The sequence below is a fragment of the Molothrus aeneus genome, chromosome 10 (genome assembly GCF_037042795.1).
Source record: "Molothrus aeneus isolate 106 chromosome 10, BPBGC_Maene_1.0, whole genome shotgun sequence".
In the NCBI taxonomy this organism is placed as follows: Eukaryota; Metazoa; Chordata; class Aves; order Passeriformes; family Icteridae; genus Molothrus; species Molothrus aeneus.
In genome coordinates, this window is record NC_089655.1 from 18,690,968 (window position 1) to 18,711,527 (window position 20,560).

At 40.4% G+C, this 20,560-nt stretch overlaps 1 protein-coding gene across 5 annotated transcripts in view; it reads left to right on the forward strand.

The window, feature by feature from the left end:
- The first annotated feature begins 19,040 nt into the window (after positions 1-19,040).
- Positions 19,041-20,560, forward strand: part of PEX5L (peroxisomal biogenesis factor 5 like) — a 102,494-nt gene continuing 100,974 nt past the window's right edge. For 4 of the 5 annotated variants that reach the window (XM_066557049.1, XM_066557051.1, XM_066557050.1 and 1 more), the window contains exon 1: positions 19,041-19,131. In XM_066557049.1, coding sequence (XP_066413146.1) covers positions 19,111-19,131 — 21 coding nt within the window. In that variant the 5' untranslated portion in view covers positions 19,041-19,110. The remainder of the gene's footprint in view (positions 19,132-20,560) is intronic. The other variant, XM_066557053.1, reaches the window with a different exon arrangement.

Sequence of the window (20,560 nt, forward strand, 5' to 3'; positions counted from 1 at the left end):
CTCATTCCACTTCCCTTGCTCACCTTCAAAAGAAACCCCCAAAAGAGAGATTTTTCTGTATTATGCAATGGAAAATTAGATCAGCTAAAACTGTTGGCTTTAACCTTCATTAATTTAACATCTAGTTCATATCTGATTTCTGTGTCCCTGCACTGTAAGAGGGAGAGTAATACAAGTTAGCTCCCTAATAAGCTCCCAAATATTTAATTTTAGGTCTTTTGGCTAGAACTGCTCCAAAGATAAAATTTTTATTTCATTTACCTTTTTCAGCCTGTTTTTTATTACTCATTTCCTTAGCATGGGAATTATCACCAATTATCACCAGGATGGGGACTGGGAGGGACACTGCCAGAGCCATGTGCATACCAGGACTCATCCCTCTGCAGCAGAAAATCAGAGAAACAGACAAAACCCACAGCCTTTCACCTTTCCCTATCACTGAACTGAAATGTGTTCCTGCCTGGAACATGCAAATAGCTATTTTGGATACAGCTCTGGGGCTGTAAGGTGTAAAGAGCAAGCCTGTCTATGACTGAAATAGCTGTCATAGTGATTCTTGCTCATTAAGCTTTCTAAAATCCACCAGCACATCCAGACAGACCCTTGAAACTTTCCTACAGTCCAAGGCAACCTTCTGTTTAAGCTTTTAGGGTCTCTCCTGCCAGTTTTCCCAACAGTGAGAAGAGCCATACCCTGGCTCTGTGGTTAAAATTTAAAAAAAAATGGTTAAAATAAAATAGAAAAACCAGCTGCGGCCAAGGACTGGACTGAAAATCAACCCCATCACTTTTCAGGACCATTTCCCTGTCTGACACTGCTCATCTCTACCATGACCATCACACACCCAAATCAAGCACCCTCCTGTCAGATGGCAGCAGCTGCCAAGGGGTTTGCACATTCTCTGTCTTCCCAGTTTTAGGTGGGAGACAGTGAAATACCTAAATACCTCCCAGAGTCAGACATTTCAAACTCAGAAGAAAAAGTCATGCTCTGGAATATTAAATATAGCCTGGTGGAAAAATACTTGACTCCTCTCTAAAATGCTGTGCTGTTAAAAGAATGTGGAGCACCATTTTCTAGTTCTCCATGGGTAGGTGACCTCTATGTCACTTACACACTGCTCCATTAGTCAACTCTGCTTTTTCTGGTTCCAACCCTCGGTGAGGAATTCTGCAGACTCCAGCTAATTGTTGCAAAAAAAAAAAATAATTACAGTCCTGAGAATTATTTCTGGATCATCGTAACTGCCTGTCACTGTGAGTAAAGCCATTACCTGGAAGTACTTTTCATGGAACAAAGCAGCTCTCTCCCATTAGCATGGTCTTGTAGGAGCATACAAATATAGTGAATTTGTTGGCAATACTCTTAAAGATGTTGCTCCAAAACTTGCACAGGGAACTTCTACAGGGAAAAGAGCATCACTGTACTGATCCCTGCCTTCAAAATAATCAGGTGTTATGCAGTATGGGTCACTTTGTGGGTATCAATTACAGGAAATTCTGCTGACACATCCCTCTGTCAAGATTTAATGGGATAGATTTGTCTATAAGTAATGTGCTGAAGTTTGTCACAAAAAAAGAATTATTCCCAATGCAAATCACTCTCTTCTTTACCCATTCTCTCCTCCTTTCATGGATAGATAGATAGATAGATAGATAGATAGATAGATAGATAGATAGATAGATAGATAGATAGATGATAGATAGATAGACAGATTGATTTCCAGCCAGAGATGGCATCTTGCTACACATGTGACCCACATGTCACCAGATTTTGAAGATAAATATTTAAAGTACCAATAGGATGTAGCAGAATAATAAAAACTAAATTTTCTTTCTGGTGAAGAAAACAACAATAAAAGGATGCACGTGGAGCTCACTTGAGATAAGATAGATAAGGTGTTACTGATAGAGCAGGAAGCCATATTCATTCTCTTGAATTCTTATGCTCTTTTTCTAAAATACAGGGAAATGAACAGTGGAGACACTGAAGTGACACCTGAAAGTCTATCACAGCAGGGTCTCTGCAGCTCTGTGCCTCCGGGGATCACTCAGAGCCGGCAACTCAGAGCTGGACTTGGAAAAGCAAGCTAGATTTATTAAAGATATTTTTCTAAGAAATCAATATTTTTTTTATCATGACATTATTATTATATGATCCTGAAAATATATATTTCACACCATCATGAGAAGGAAATAATGGTTAATGTGACTACTGAAAGAAGCAAGTGGTGTATTTGGTATTCTTGGGCAGGATCAGTTCTGTCCTAAGGTTATATAAAATATTTACAGGACAGGAGTCTCTGAATTTCATTTTGAAGTTGCAATAAAAGATGCCAGTTCTACAGAGAACTCTGTTCTTTGTGAAAAATCAAAAAAATTTAAATCCTCGAACACAAAAATAGTTTTATTTTAGAGATAAAATTTTAAACATTACAATTCCTGAATTGTACAACTTTGACTGAAATACATCCTTAACGTGTAAAAATTTCTCATGATTCTGCTGTCATATAAGCCTGACCTGCCAGAAAATACTTTATAATGTTAATTTCTTAATTTAAAAAACAAAACAAAATTTAAAAAAAATTTATAAAATATGTATTGACTAAGATTACTCTTTTCTCATCCCTATGCCACCCCTGGCAAGCCCTAACAACAGCTCAAAACATCATTTTACTGTGTGGAAAAAGTTTAATTAAATGCATGTCCTATGACAGAGACATTCAGTACTACTCAGAAGATTATCTGAGCATTCCACATCCCACAAAATTCATTTATTTTACTGATTAGCTGTAAGTAGACAGAACTCAAACTTTGTTCTTTTGTTCAAACTGTATTTTATCGCATTTTGTATTTTTCTCATTATCCTCTTTCTAATTGTTTCTAGTTTTTGACAAATCCTACCTGAAGTTCCATACTTTAATTTTTTGAAAACTAATTTTGTAGAAGTCCTTCATTTAGTAATTAAGTAGTTAAGTTTAGGAGTTAAAGCTCTAAAGTTAAATGACAAATAATAAATTACAGCTCATTAGATAATCCTGGCCCTGCAGTTGATATTTCTCAATGCATTTGCTGCTCTCTTTTTACAGCAAGGTTACTCATGCTTTATTTTTATCATTTATTATTTACAAAGAACCATGTGTTCCTCATTCTTCACAAAACAGCAAATGTTCCAGGTCTCTGCTCAGAAAAGCTCAGGATTTATGATCAAAAGGATGTGGATTCTTCTGCTTTGAAATGTTCTTGAATGTTACATCACAGAACAACCAGCAGGAAAGTGAACAGCCCATCCCACCCCAACCCACCCCTTATTTGTTACCATAAAGCCCCAATCCTTTTCCTTTCCATGATTTCCATTCTTTCAGCACTTCAGAGCTGATGTTTCCATCATATTTTGGAAACCCATCTCTAACATGTGTTTGGGTGCTGGTTTGTCCTTACAGCTGTTCACTGAAATCTGAATCGATGAAGGGCTTGAAAAGTGACCACGACCTCAAGCTGCATTGCAGAGCACACATTGAATTTCCTTGTTCTTTTAAGTGTAACTCACCAGCACTCACTGGGTATCTGGCTTATGTGAATGATAGGTCTATAAATATAACTTATAGCTCTTTAAACTTGTTCATTCCATCCATGTCTGAGTGCCAGAGACATCTCATTAAAGTTCCTGATATGCCAATGAACACGAAGAAGAATTGCAGGAACATGCAGAATTGATTTTTATCCTTCTTTTTACATTTTTTCCTGAACAGTTCATCCTGTGATAACAGAAGTTAAATCCTTTACCAGCTTTCTAAACTGTCTTGCTCCTTGTTTAACCATTTCAGGTTTTCAATGAGCTCCAATTTCATAACCTCTGAGATGTGGAAAACCCACATATTTGAACTTCTCAACGTTAAAAGAGACAAACCAGTGGTAAATACTGTTACAGCCACAATCAAAAACTGAGCTGCCTCTTTTTCTCAGACCAAGGAGAGTAGCTGCCAAAACAACAGGGGCTTTCAGGTATGCTAACTTTTCTTGAGGTCTGAAATAGGAGTTAAATTTAAAGGCACATCAAGGCCCTCTTAGGAAGGGAGTTTCAAGTTTATAAATCAGGCAAGTGTTACTAGTAAGAGGGAAAGGAAATTTCCCAACCTCCCAAATTTATTCTCAGATGTGATGTAATTGTGCTCTTCTTTCTAGAGAAAGAATTGGTTTTTTCTGAAACATCTGGATCAGTTGCACAGCACTACATGAACCTCATCAATCATTTAGATAACCACATTATTGTATTTTATTTTCCCTATTTTTTCTCCAAGACCATATGTATCTCAGTGTCAGCTTTGCTTGGTGACCCCAGCAGGACATTGTGGTACCTTATCGAAGAACCACTTGAAAATGTGAATTTCTGTAGCATGTTAATAGAGTGAATAAAGCTAAAATATGGGCAAGAAGAGAACAAAGAGGTCACCTATGAGAAGAAATTCACTTTGTGACAGAGTTATGGCTACAGAGGAAGTCCAGGCCACAGAGCAAAGATGAGGAAAAGTCTGTTCTGGAAATACAGTCTTGTCTCCCCAACTGTATCCTTCCCTTTGTGACTAACATTTAAAAATTCAACGTTGATGGAGGAATAAATGCAGTTTACATGATGCTGAAGTTAAATTCAACATTTTTACTGCTCTGTTAAGTTTCTGACTGAACCAAAAAGTCCCTTTGGTTTGAGGTAAGATGTATTTCTTCTGTCAGTCATTAAGTTTTGCATTTTTGGGCAAACAAAACCAGAAATGTTTCTCTCCAGATTAAGAGACTTAGTTATAGTTCAGAAACATATTATGCTAATCTGGTTTAAAAAAAAAAGCAAAGGAAAAAAGGTCTGAAGAGGTAACAATACTGATTCAGCTTATCTCTACTCATGTTTTTAAAGGAAGCAGTCAATTACCTTTTATTTTTATTAATAACTCAGTTTCTACAGTATGGCCAAGTAAGAATTGGTTGCAACTGTGGATTGCAGAAAGTGATTAAGTGATCACTTCTCAGTCCAAAGAAATGGCTTCAGTCATACCTAAGACATTTAGGTATTTTCAGGCCTATATAAACACTCTTCTGACTCCCTTTCAGAAATACAAAGTCATATTTTGGGAAGCGTTTTTCTTCAATGACAAATAATTTTACATTTCAGGAAAAAGATGATTTCAAAACTGAAGTTGTCAGTACTTCAAAGTTTCCAATTCATTTAACTTTCCTCTGAGATTCAGTACATTCTCCTCTCAAATGAAGATAATGATATTCCATAACTTCTAAAACTTCTAAAAGGTTTTGCAGTGCTTAAGAGCAAAATGTTACAAAAATTGAAAGCATTTTTGCTTTATTAGTTAGAATAGAAGAGTGACACCTCGGCTGAACTGCAGGTCACACTTTAATACAGGTGGTTTTGTTATGTTATTTTGTAAATGTTTTTAGCTTTGGAAACATTTAATTTCTCTACTGTGAATGACGCACATATAAAAGCATATCAAATACACAGTGCCAACACAGCTCCCAGAAACACTCATTTATCTGGCCTTAGTTCTTCATATTTTTATCTGACATTGTACAGCTGTATTGGAAAGAAATAACTCATGTGTTGCCTTTTCTCCTAAGAAAGTGCTGTGAAAATGAACTTGTAGATTGTATGGAGGAATCATGACCAGAGCTCCATAGCCTGACAGGTCCAGGAACTGCTCAACAGGTTGGAGCAGAATAAAGGATGAGTAGGGCAGCTGAAGAAATGTTGAGTGCTTTGGAAGGAGCTACAATTAAGTTGGGCAGAGCATAATTTTTTTTTACCTGGAATTTAAGGAAGACAGCAGAGCCAACATGCCAGTAATGTAAGGAAATTGAGATGCAGGCACAGTAGATATTTTGACCACTATTAACTCACTTCACAGTTCTCTTAGGGTGATAGCACAATCTGTTACCACTGGAAGAATTGTGAAGCTTTAATTGAACACATTAAAGTCTCTTTATCCATTATTGGAGGAAAGACTTCAATATTATACAGCTGAAGTGCATTTTCTGAATCCTAAATGGAAACACCACTCAGTTTCTGAACCAAAGTTTGCATAAACAGTGCTTAAGCAGCAATTTCCTTGATCTGATTTATGAAGAGGCACTGAGACTGGAGCATCAGTATTCCAGAACCAGCTTCTGGAAGGATTTTTAGCACATCAGTAAGAAACACCCTGTCACAAGGAGTAGATACACACTGGGCAAGGTATCTTTAGCAAAAGCAAACGGCAGACAATCAGTAATACAGAAAATAAAGGAAAAATTCAGATTAAATCCCTCCATACTTCAGAGAAGGACAAGGGATTTGAGAGCTTTGAAAGTAGAGAGAGACAAGACCCAAAATTTTCTCCGAAGTGCCTCCATCTATTCATTTGGTTACAGAGCAAAGCAGGATGATGTGCAGCAATCCAAATAAAATGAGTAAAGGGGGATGCATTAAAAAAATTAGGCTGCTGCCTCCTCCTTGGACCTATCAAGTAGTTCTTTTGCCAAAGTACAAATTCTCTACTTGCCCTCCAGCTTCCCCACGTCAGCAGCATTTTTGCTCCTCATCAGCCAGACACTTCCCAAGTTAATTCTTTTGCCATGAGCTGGACTAAACAAATCTCCCAGCACACACTGCATCTTCCTCCCTGCCTCATGAAACAGGGATCTCACTCAATCCCTATTTTCTCCCTTGTATCACATGATATCTTAATCACTAGTACCTCCTGAAGAAAAGTTTCAACATCTGCTGTATCTTAATTATAGCATCTCAAGGGACACCAGCTGACTCTGACATTAGTTAGCAAAGCCTTTCCTATTAGGGATTCTTTGGAGGCCAAATTGTTCATCTGAACAATGCAACAACACAGCAGGTGAAATACCCTGATGCAGCAAAGCAGCCCAAGATCTATTTGCCAAGCCCTCATGCAGGATTTACTTGCTGAGCCTACACCAGGCAACGTAAATACCTCTCTGCTAAAAGATGAATTCCACTCTGAAAGAGGTGGAGTTGTTCTGTAAAGAGCAAGCCTTTGTCAGGTATAAATTATCACAATGCTGTTGTCATGGAGCTGGGAGAATTTATCCCTGCTGAGGATCTGCTCCAGGATTTTCCAGCTTTTATTGCTGTGTATGTATTGTTGTAGTGAAAGGTTGTCTGTCATGGTGAAAACAAGCACAGCACAATGATTTGTTTGTATTTATAGTTATAGCTCTGTGGCTTTGTGTCTGTTAGTCATTGGTTTCTTTGTTTTATCCTAATCACATCTGCTCATGCTACTTTCTGAATCTGAAATCCCCCATTAAGATGAGCTGTGAGTAACAGCTTTTTATCAGAGTTTATAACTCTCTGCCGGCCCTGGGACATGTGCAGCTAATGCCATGACTGCAGCTGAGAAAGCAGAAGTAGGGAGGCTGTGCTAGTGACAAGTCTAAAGAGAAACAGTGCTAGGAAAGTTTAGATAAATTCCTGGTAACATCCCTGACAAAGTGAGGAAGTGTTTCTTTTTGAAAATTATGAAAAAATTATTTAAAAGTCAACAAAAAGTGAACAATTAAAACTTGTGACAACTGTCCTGTAAAGATTTATTTTTATGCTTTATTCAGTTGCACAGCTGTTGAGAATCTCTCTTACATAGCTGGTTGTAATGAGAAGGGCTTATTTTTGGGATTAGATTTACAAAGAGATCTGTAAGTGCAAATCTCATGTCTTTCTCTGAGTCTTGTGTTATTGTATCAGTCACATTTGCTTTGAAAATAACCTCTTCTTATTCCAGTGGGGTTTTTATTCTGTTCTTCACAATCAGGACAGGTAGTCAGACTGGCCCAAAGCCAAAGTAAAAATATTTCCCCTGCACTGGAGTCATATATTATCATATAGATATGAAAGAATTCCTAAAATGAAGCAACTTTCCCTGGCACTGACAAACTAGAAGGCAGCTTTCAAAGAATCAGTTTTTCAAAAGACAGACTTCAGAGCCCAGTGTTGCACTTTAATCACTTGTTTTACAGAGATATTTCTCACACAAGCATAAGATGCAAATTATTATTCTCACCCTATCTCAGCCTGTTAGACCTGATTGCTGCTGATGTATGTTCTTTAAAGAACTTTAAAACCCAGAGTGAGCTTTTTATTCCCTCTTTGTCAAAGAACCCCAGCCAAATTTTGTCTGCTACCATCTATGCATCCCAATATGCTAATATTTTGTTAGCAACTGAAAAAATGACGCCTTTTTTCCCTCTCTGTAGTCAAAATGAATATCTGTTATGAATATGCCTAGAACCATTAAATAATGAGCCTGAAACACAGGTTATTTGTGAATGACAAAAAACCCAAAAAGAAAAAAGCAGCAGAATTTGTTTGTGGCAGACCAGTCTGACACGCTGAGTCTGACATTTACAAACTCCAGCTATTTAAAAGTTACTTCCTTGCTATTAATCCTGTCTTGCCATTTTTGTAACAGCAGAAGAAAAGATGAACTGAAGCTGGTGCATTACCATAACTGGTGACCCAGCAGCTTTTCCCTTGGCAGGTGTCCCCCAGCTCCCTCCACCAGCCTGTGCTGGAATCAAATGAGGATCTGTTCTCTTCTCAACGAGCTGATGTACACAATTCTCTGCATGGCTGCCTCTCTTGCTGTGAAATGCTGTAAAATACAGAGATCCTTGTGCTGCCTCTCCACATGACACCACATCAAACATAAAGAATACCAAATGACTTCAGGGGTGACGCTGAATCACTCCGGAACTGGCCCAGCTGGACTGAAAAATTTCAGAGCACCTCTCATTTTGAAGCAGCTGAGCAAGGGCACGGGTTTGGCCTTTGGAGCTGGTGGGACAGACACACGTTCAGGATCCTACAAAAACAGGTCTCAGAAGAGTGCTTCCTTATATCCTCCCTCTTGGGCAGTACACCTTTTCTGTCTGTCAGCAAACAACTCCTGATCTGTGTTATAGGAACTATTTAACCAACACAGGTATTTCAGTTAAAAAAAAGGGGGGGGGGGGGGAGAAAGATCCATCATTACTAAAAATTATTGTTAGGAGTTGAAATTGAACAATTGAACATGCATTATGAAAAAGGAGCATCTGAAACACAAACTTCCTGCTCAGCAGAGGAAAGTAATGACTTGGGAGCCAGTGCAGTAGAGGAAAGCCAAAAATTGTAATGAAAAAAGCTTTGATGGCTCCAAGGGAACTGAGAAAAGCACATTCTTCATCTGATATGGGGTGTATGTGGGAGATCAGCCCTGACTTCCAAGAAGAGCCTTCCCAGAGTGACATCAGCTGTCTAGATGCCACAGACTGAGGTTCAGCTTGGCCCTGGCTGGGGTTCCACAATTCTGCACTCACCCAGCACAAAGTGCAGCTTGAGAGCTGCTCCTGGGCAGGGTGCACAGATGGGGAAAGAGCTCCCTCTCAGCTCCCCCACTGAGCAGGGAAGAAGGACTCTCACATGTATATGCATGTGTAAAAACCATATATTGAAGAAATTCCAGCCTTTCTCTTAATCAGTAGGAAGTGGTGTGGTATAGAGGATAACACCCCAGGCTGGGAATCAGTAGGAACAGGTGCTATCCTGTCAGTGTCCCACTGGGGAGTCTCGAGTAAATCAGTTTAGAAATTCTAAAAACTGTTCTAAAATGATCAGTAACACAATGATCAATAACATGACACAGTGTTCCCATAACACAACTACAGGTTCAGTCTAAATCAATTCCTACATGAAGTAGAATATATTTTCCAGGAAAAAAAACCCCAAGGAATCTTGATTTTAAAATCTCCAGGCAGAGGACCCCTAATGATCCTTTAAAAATAATTTAAATGGTTTATTACTATTATTACAGAAATTTGCACCTAGAGTCTAACTTTGCCTAACTTCCAAATTTACACCATTTTATTTCTTTATAACTGCTATGTTGAAGGTTTTCAGCCTCATATTCTGTGCCTCATATAGACACAGGCTGGGACAAATGACCTCTGCTTAAACTAAATAGGTTCAAGTCCTTGAGTATCTTGATGCAAAGAATCATTCTCTAAGCCCTCACCAACTCTTTATTCCTGTGTGACACATGAACCTGTATCTTCACGTGGACTCAGCTGCTGGGGAATTACCGCACCACTACTGACACAGGATGCTCCATCATCCCTGCTGGGAGATTCCTTTAGGCCACCTCTAGGCCTTTGGTGGGACAGTGAAACCCTATATTCCCCCAATTATCCATCATGATCCCCCACACACCTTTCAGTTATTGTTTCACAGGTCAGTCATTCATCCTGCAATAATAATTTAGAATCACAGATCTATATAATGGCCTGAGTTGGAAGGGATCCATAAAGATCATCAAAGTCCAGTTCCTTGCCCTTCAAAAGACAGGGGTATACCTTCAGTTTTACTGAACTGCATATAATTTATTAATCACTTCATACATTAAATTTATTTCCAAAGGTCCAAAATTTATTCTATCTACATAAATTTACCATTCATTATTTTTAAAATAATTTCCCAGTCTTTAAAAGAAATGGGAAACAGAGCATGACCCAACAATCCCTAAGGGAGCCTATTAGATAATAATTCCCACTTTGCATATTAAGACTACCAGATAAGCAGTTTTAGGTTTTTGTAATATGTTGCCCAGTTTCATTTGCTTTATTTTCATTCCTTAATCAAAGGTTGTGTGGTACCATGACAAATGCCCCAAGAAAGTCCATTACATCAGCACCAGAACATTCATCAACTAAACCTCATATATCAGAAGAAAGTTGTTGAGTTAGTCCAACAAGATATATTTTCCATAAACCAATAAGAACTGCCATATATTACGTTATTCCTGATTATTTTGCTAATAATATCCCATATCAGTCTTCCATTATTTTGCCAGAGATTGGCACCAGGCTGAAAGGCCTGTAATTATGAAGCCATCCCATTTAAAATTCTGGCACAGTATTTGCCTTCCCAGTGCTGTATCAATTAATAAAAACCAACATTAACAGTCCAGAGACATTCTTAAGCAGTTCCTTGAATACTCCCTGATGAATGTTTTTGGAACTGCTCATCATAAAATGTCTCAACTTTCTGAGCTGTTTAACAGCCTCCTCAGTCAGTGATGGAATTTCCCAATCTCTTTCTCTGCCTGCATGAAATGCTGATATGCACTTACACCCAAAATGCCTTGAGATCTGTAGTTGAAAGACTGCTCTTAAGACCCAGGTATTTGGGTTTTCTAACTCCTCTGTGTTGCAGTACCTCTCCAGTGAGTAAGAATATTCCTACTTCAATAAAAATATTTCTTTCTTTTATATTGAGCAGGATCTGAGGAACAAAGTACTCTCATATCTTTTTCATGCTGCCTACCATGGATTTATATGGCAACATTAAACCTTTTGCTGCCAGGAAGTCCCTTATGTCAGTAACCATGTGGAGTGGCTCTAAATGGATGCTCTGATGATTCCAGTAATTTCTGAAGGTTTGTTAAGTACAACAAACAGAAAAGCAGTTTAATATAGTAAGAGGACTATGTCTCATCTATATCACCAGCAATCACTAGTGGATAAAATCTAATTAGAGCCAAATTTTCACTTTGAGATCTGAAGAGAGCTTTTGTACTCAAGAAAAAAATGATCAGAAGAAAAACCTTTCAAATCTTCCTTTCATTTCAGGGCCATCACGTTTTAGGTACTAGTACTGCAGAAACATTTTTAGCAATACTCAACCATTTAAGCCAGACTTTCATGAGCTCTATAAGCAAGTTTTCTGCCTAAGCAATTTTTCCCAATTTAGGGTAAATTTATGTGTTTAAATTGCACTCATTTATGTAATGGCAATGCAGTGCAGGTATACCAAAGCTGGGTGTAATCACAGCCAGGCTGGATATGTCACCCATACAGCACAGACACCAGGAGCCTGGAGTAGATAAATGCCTGCATACTTATGCAGCTTCTAAAACATGTTTTAGAACTTCCAGTGAGCTATATGAAAAGTAAATCCTACTGGTATCTGAAAAAAAGGTAGATTTAAATTACCTAAGATGGTGAGGTGTAAAGGGAAGCACAACAGACCTAACAGTAGTGATGGGAAAACACGGACTTGAAAGTATTTAGGCAAGTCAGCTGTCTTCAGAATACTCCACCTGATCAAAATTGCCCTCAGATAATCTGACCATAAATAGAAGCAATCTCAGAAGCATTAAACAGAACTTATAAAGAGGTACAAACACAGTGCTTATCATTACAAATAGGGCAAAAAGAGCTAGGAAGCTTATTTCTAGTTACAGCAAAAATACTGTAACAAATAAATTGTTTTAATACCTAGATTAAAATAAGGGAGGAGTAATCAGCATTGCAGACTGATTTCTCTCTACGGTACTGCCAGGTATTACAGACAGGCAAAACACAGTAGGTATATTTAACAAGAACTTTACAATCTAGTCATAAAGAGCTGCGGGAAAAACATAGTCCAGAAAAATCCCACTTACATGATTGCTTAGCTTTACTCAGAAAATAGTTCCTGATGATGCACTGTCAAATAGAGGGCTTTCCTGAGTGGCATTCCAGCATGTAATCCAGTATTTTGATTAATGATTTGGCTGAAGGAATAGAAGGCATATTAGTTAAATTTACAGGGAACATAAATCTAGAAAAAAATTAAGTGAATTAGACAAGGATGTGCTCAAAATTTAAAAACATCTAAATAAAGGTGTAAAATGGTTTTGAAGAAGCAGAATACAAGTGGTTAAGTACAGCATCAAAATTCTAAAGTTAGGTAGGACTTATCAGCCACAAAAACCACAGTGGCTAAGAAAGTGATTCAGTAATGTCACCAGAGGTAGCAGGATCACAAGCTTAACACCACTCAGCAGGATCCTGGTGTTGCAATACCACAGAGAGATGTAGAAACAGAAACACTGCATGTAACACACATGAAGAATTTCTTCTGGTACTTGTCCAGTTTGGGTCATTACTGAAGTAAACCAGTCTAAGAGAAGTAACAAAAGAGATGATCAATATCTAGAAAACCCAACCTGTGTGACAAGGTTTAAAGAACTGTCATTGCTTACTCTTTCAGGAAAGAGAAAATTACAGGAAGATGCAATAATTTTCTTAAAATGTGTACAGAGCAGCCACAAAAGAAAATGGAATATATCCTTCTTCACATCAATTTTGTCTAAAGCAAACAGAACAAAGGGCATAAACTTCATCAGTGCCTGTTTAAATAAGGTCAATATTAAAAACTCAAATAGTAGGACAGTTAAGAACTAGAGCTGATTATCTGTTGGGTTGTGGACTTCCCACATTGTGAGACTTTCGGTGGGGTTGCAGAATCAACCCCAACACATCTGTGCTACACTGCAGTCACACCAGCTGCAGGACCAGCGTATCTCTGGGGGTTCTAAATCTTCCATGAAACCTTTTCCTACTCCATAAATGAGGAATGGTGGGGTTACAAGTCTGCAGCACTTGTAGATGAGGCCCCTATCCATGCATTGTTCAATGGAGTCAGTGAAAGGTTTGTATTCACTTCAGCAGACACACACTGGGGTCCAAATTCAGGAAAACTTCCAAGAACGGCCATATGGCCATTGACATGGAGCTTTCCTGGGATCTGCAATCAGGTGCCTGGTAAGAGTGGAAAGCCATGATTTCTCCTCTTTTCTTTGTCTACACTGGCAGATGATCCTTCCTGCATGAGGCATTTCTGTGTGGGGAACAGTGTCACTACACATCCAAACCAGCTCCTCTGCAAACAAAGAAAACCTCCTGTGCTGGGAGCTGTGTGGCTGCACAAACAGAAACTCTGGTGCTAAGAAACACAACCATGCAGGGTAAAGGCAGGACAGACCCACTGGGAGGCAATTTCCTGCTCTCTTGGTTGATGATTTGATGGGGATGATGTGTTACTCCCTGCCCATGGCTTGTATCCTCTCTCAGCGGCTGCTCACAGATTCCATCACAGATACAGAGCTGCACATGGATAAAAGTGGTGTATTTACTAACAGATACAGAGCTGCAGGTGAACAAAACTGGTGTATTTACTAACAGAGCTGCAGGTGAATAAAAGCGGTGTATTTACTAACAGATACAGAGCTGCAGGTGAATAAAAGCGGTGTGGCTCCAACATAATGAAGACTTACTTACACTGTTAGTATTCTACTCACACTATCTATAACCTAATTGTCATTTGTTACTGTGGCTGGTGGTTTCTACACTGAGTCTTTTTAATTAAACATTGTATATGCATCATTAGCAAAACTTTCAGAATTTTAAAATTAATTTTGGATTGCATCTTGTTCACATTTATTATTCATTAAAGCACATAAAGGATCTCAAAAACTTTCTTTATATGTATTCCCTAAACATATATAAACACATTAGCATAGGAAAAGAATGTGTAAATACACATAATATAATTAGCACTTTCACTAATGTGTGGTTGTACCTTTCATACCTTATAACTGCCACTAGAAAACAGAGTATAAAGTGTAATTAGAATCTGTCAGAACTAACAATATTACAAATCCTAATTGTATGTTATTGATAAAGTTTAACACTATAAACATATTAATATATTAATTTTGACAGTTTTTTGCAACTTCACTTGAGTCTAAGAATAAGCTAGGTTATTTTCAGTAGTTAATTTTTAATCAGCTCCATGTTTTCACCAATTAGGCCAATTATTCTCAGTTAGCAGAAAACAGCATTAACGAAAATATTTATTAATAATAATGTTTGTAAAGATCTATTTCTTAACAAAATATAGGCACTAGGCATAAATTAACCCAAAGAGTTTCCATGTATGCAAATTACTTATCTCCATGGTTACATGAGCTAATAGACTGATGTTTCATACAACGTATATGCACCAGAACATTAATTTATTATTGAAAAAAGCAGTAAATATGTGTCTTTATGACCAAACATGTGCTATTGTTGGATGCTGGCAGCACAGCCTGTTGTCACACCTGAGAAACACCAGAGATTCAGAGGCATCTGAGAAGCACCCTGGAGTGATGGGTGCAGCACCTGCTGGGCATCCAGAGGCACAAATTCCCCAAAGTGGCCCCTCCAAATCTCCAGTGCTACAACTCACCCTCCTCAATTTGCATTTCAAATTCTTCCATTGAACACTTCTTTGCACACAACACATTGAGGATATTTTCACTTTTCTACATGAAGTGTGCAGGCCTGTTTATCTGTTCATGTTTAAGATTTTCCTAATAAAAATTGTTAATTACCCTTGCCATGTGGTTTCTTGGAGTGGAAATCCCAGACCCTGCCATTCCCATCACTGTGTTAATGAAGAATGTTAGAATAAGTGTTCTGAACTTGGAATCTATAGAAATGGTTGTGTGCATTTTCACAGTCAGTGATTTAAGAGTATTTTAAGTTTACAGGATGACAGAAATATCAGTAAGGTCTAAAGGAATGAAATCTCTATCACCTCCCAGGGTAGTTAAGTGTCAGGACTTTGACAGTAGCTAGGTAGCTGCCAGCTTCTCCAAAATCACCTTATGCACTTTGTATTTCTGAGAATGCCCTCCTATTACTGTCTTTAGGCTTCACAATAGTCCCAATTGCCCCAGCAATGTATTCAAAAACAAAATCTGAGCATTTATTTGTAAAATAAAGGATTTTTATTTGACTTCTCTCAAAATTTCCCCTGGAAATTTAATATTAATTAAAATCTGTTGAGCCATATGGTGACTTTTCTTTTTCTTAACAAACATTATGACTTTCATATTCTCTACCGTGATTTTTTCCATTTTTGCCATAACAAACAACAAAGCTTAGAGAGATCATAGCACACAGACATCATTGGTTCAAATATTAATGCAGCCACAGAGACAGACCAAAAGGGAACACAAAAGAAAAATGTTTTCAAAGCATTTAAAGCAAGTGAACCTTGTGCGATTATCTATGCCCTGCAACAAAACAGATTTTCACACTCATAAACAGAGCAGAGTGAGAGAAGATTGTGGATCCTGGCACTCACCTGTTTCTAAGCTGTAAAGAACTTGCCTTTATATGCATGGTACAGAATTACACATTAATGCTTTCTGTGCAACCCAGCACTGCCTTTTTTAAGTTGCAGGATAACTGAGCTATAAGGATCATACATTGATTGCAGGTTAGGACTAGATGGAGAGAGAAACAACCTCACTGAAGCTTCTTCTTGTGAAGAGCAAGAGCAGAGGCAGAGTTTACACCTGTGGAAGCAGAGCACTCGTGAGCGTGCCCTGGGCTGAACCACATTTGAGGAGCAGTTCCTGAAGCAGGAGGAGCCCCTGGCAGCCCCTCTGTCCCTGCACAGCTCTCCCTCCATCTCTGCTCTGCACCGACTGCTGCCCTGCCAGCTTCCTCCCTGACCACTGCCAAGAGATTTAGCCCTGCTAAGGAAAAAGGCAAAAGCTGGATCTATCTGGCTTTACTGGATCGCTCAAATCCTGCCAAAATGTGACATCAACATGCTATTGCATCAACAAATTGTGCAACAAATTGTGCTTCAGATGCATTAGGAAAAATGCCTGTAACACACTACACTGTTCATCTCTAGCATTTGGATCTTGACAAATTCTACCAATGTTTGTCCTGCACTCACAAATAACACAGCATGAATAACCATTGCTAAATTAACAACTCTTCTACTATAAGTGTGATTTTCATACCCTGTAGAAAAAATTTAAGTTACAATGCAAATACTTAGATTTAGAGAAAGGAGATATTGCTACACACTGGCATTGACAAATTTCCCGCAGTTTTACCCCTGAGAAAAACACAGGAGCCTCAGACTTAAAGCAACAATAACAATAAAAAAACCAGTAAGGAAAAGGTATTTTCAAGTGCCTTAGAAACATTCAGCTACTCTAGAAAACCTGCACACTGACACAGGAATGGACACTCTGGATCTACTGCAGTCAGAGTGAAAAATTGCACCTTTGAGATTACTAAAAGCTTAAGAGTCTAATAAATCTCAACAAACAGCAAAGACATCAGGGCTCCAAGTTTAAATAGGACTTGGTTGTTTTCATCTGGATCTGAACTTATAAATTGAATATATATATACTTAAAATATAAAAGCAGCCAAATATTTACATCTGGAAAATCTGTTCTCCATATCATGTATTTTAAATGAAACCATGCTAATTCAAATCTGATATTTTCACCTAAGTGCAGTCACCCTTTGTGAAATTTTACAGTAATATAAGTCTAACACGTATAGACAATCCCAAAGATGTATTTTAAGCTCATCAGCTCCTAATTGAGGTTTTCAAAGCAGCTTAAGGGATTTAGACAAAAAAAAAAAATCATTTCTTCTTTCCTTTTGTCACCAATACATGGCTAAACTCTTCGGCTGCTCTGAAAATCTCAGTGAGCTGGGTACATATTCACTGGATGTAAGAGAACTGTCACTTTTGCTATTTATCTAAAAGATAAAACTCTTAAGCCTAAGTGAAAAAAATAATTGGATAGATTTTGCTTATGCCATCACTGAAGACTTTATGAACTCATGTTCTGCAAAACCCCATTTTTTTAGCTGAATGGGAGCACTTCAAAAAGGCTTTTTTAGTCAGCTGAAATGAGAGCTGTGATGATACAAATGTGCTGCTTTCAGGAATAAGAAATCTATTTTGCATTGCTCTAGTACAGGAGCACATTTAATGCTGGATTGCTCTGGTCTATCAAAAGCATCATAAAGTTTTGTGTAGTTTAATAGTGAAACTTGAGAGCTCAGAGCCAAGAAATTACACAATCTAGCAAATTCCAGGCGCTGGAGGTTTTCTGTGCTACTGAATATAGACACACTGGGTAGGACAGAAATTTACGATAAAATTGAAGCAGCTGCTCCTTTTAGCAGATGGGGAGTTTCAGGTTTGAGGTGGCGAAGTAGAGAAAAAAGCTGGATCCAAGATGATGCAGGTGTCTCCATCAGGATTTAGCCAGGCCTGTTGTGCCAGTTTACAAGGTCAGAATTTTGCACGTACGGGCCGGTGCCAGATTTTTGCCTATATAACAAGCGTCTTTGGCAAGCGTTGAAAAACGCTACTAAGCGCTACTACCACGCCAGAACAGGAGTCTCCTGACATTTTCTGGGAATCACAAGAGATCACGTTCGCTCTTCATACGCAGAGCACAAGGTAGGGCCCGGTCCTTTTGCTGAAACCCGGTTAATTGCGGCCGGGAGCGCGGCGCTGCCGCTCCCGCTCCGCGGGCAGCGACCGCTCCCGGGATGCGCCCGCGCCGGAGCCGCTCCCTGCGCGCCCCCTCCGCTTCCACACGGGGAGCGAAAGTCGCGACCACATCCAGGTTTTGCCGGGTCCTGCCTCCGGGACGCTCCGATTTTTGCTGTTATGCTTAGCAGGGTTTTTGTGGTTATTTTGTTTCGCGTTGTTTTGTATTTTTTTTTTCTTTTAATGACTGCAGCGGGAGCCGCCAGCCCTGGCGGGGTGGTGGGGCCGGGGCAGCGCGGCTGCAGCGGGACCCGCCCGGTGGCCGCGGGGCTCCGCGCGTTCCCTGGATGCTGCGCGCTCCCCCTGCGGAGGGAGAGAGGGAGGGAAGAAGGGAGGAGAGAAGGAAGCAGGAGGAGGGAAGGGGGGCGGGAAGGAGGCCGGGGCTGCCGGCGGGAGGCGGGGGAGGGCGGCCGGGGCCGGGGCCGCCAGGCCGGGGCGGCTGCAGCGGGACGAGGCGCGGCGCGGGCGGGCGGGCGAGGCCCGGCAGCAGCGGCGGCCCCGCTCCGCCCCGCGGCTCTCCCCGCCCGGCCGCCCGCAGCCCTGCCCGGGTCCGCCCGCCTGCCCAGCGCCCCCGAGCACTGCCCTGGGCAGCGCCGGCACCGCCTCACGGGGGGAAGCGCAGGCAGCGAGGCGAGAGGAGGGCGCCGAACAGCTCTGGCTTACTGAAACCAGTACAGGAGCTGCCAGGACAAATTTTGCTATTTAGCCAAAAATAGCTCGTTCAGGGTTAGGCTTTTTTTTTTTTTTTGTCCTTTTTGCCTTTTTTTTTTTCCCCTTTTTTTTTTTTTTTTTGCTTTCTTGTAGTGGAGCGGCCGGAGCAGTGCCCCCCGCGCAGCGCCGGCCTGAGGGCAGCCGGGCGGCCGGGCAGGATGTACCAGGGACACATGCAGGTAAGCAGCCGCGCTCGGGCAGCTCCGGGCGGGCTCCGGGAAACGCGGCTCCGGGAAGTTTCGGTGGGCTGAGCGGAGGGGAGATGCCACCCTGGCACTGTGCAACAAGTGACCTGGTGCGGTGTGACCGTGGCGCTCCGGCTCGGGGCCGAAGGGAGCGGCGTGCCCGGGGCTGGCGCTGCTCGGCGGGGGAGGATGGCAGAGGGGTTCTGTCAACTTTGTAACTAGGTGAAGTTCTCTGTGTATTTTTCCGTGTGCGATGCCTGCTTGTTCAAACAGATTCAAGGGAGTATTCCAGGGCAAACATTGTTATGGCATGCTTTAAGTGACACATGTCTCCTGCCATCCTCTTGATGCATCTCTTCCTGTATGTCAAGTGAAGGGCAAACAATTAGGGAAAAGACAGAGCACTTGCTTTGCAAAATCTGCAAAGGTTTCACAACACACTCAAACTGTCGATTTGCTCAGCGTGTTGTGTTTAAAGGGGATGGATTTCTATTCCTCCCTCCCCACACGGGATGAGGATTAATTTTGCTAAGCCACGGAATGACTTTGTAGAATGAATTCAAACACCTGGCAAAGAGACTTCAACATTTTAGGCAGAAATCTTGTCTGATGATCCTACTGATCTGTTGCCTTGGCAGAATACAGCCCTCCCTGATAAAAACATTCCACTGCCTTGGACCTGATGGCTTTAACCTTGACTCCCGCTCTCCTTCACATGGCTCTTCCTTGGAAAGCCAAGTCTGTTTTGAAGGAGGGAGTATCAAAGTGGAGTAAAGGTTTTCATTGATCTCCCAGATTCATTCCTTTGCTTTGACCCAACAATCTGGCTTGGTGTTCACCGCCAGGAACAATCAAATGCTTTTATCAGGCACCAGCCTTGTGTGTGGTGTTAGCACCGAGGCTGTTCAGAGGGGAACTGCAGCCTCGGGAGGTGCGAGCTGACCACTTGTGATTGGTTTGCACAGCATTCAAACCCCGGCTGGGTGCTCATGGGGACAGCAGGAGTGTCAGAAGATGAGTTAAGGCAGGACTCTGATCCAGCACTGCCTTCCAGAGCTGAATGACACCGGTTACTCTTTCATGTTTGTGTTATCTGGTAGCAGCAGTGATAAATAATGTGACATAGCACTGCTTGTAACAGAAGAGCAAACAGGTTTTAACATGAGATGAAATCAATGGAGAGAGTATGCATGTTACCCTTTATTTCTGATAATAAGGTTAAAACACAAAACCAATCCTATAAATAATGCGGCTGAATGGGAGGTTGCCAAATAGGTATTTACATCCTTAAGAAAGCAGAGGTTCTTTGCTGTGAGTGACATCTTGCAAGATTTCAACAGACATACAGCACTTTATAAAAGGGAATCTAATGGAATCTTGAGGTGTCTCACAGCACTGTAAATTTTCTGAGTCATTCAAAGAT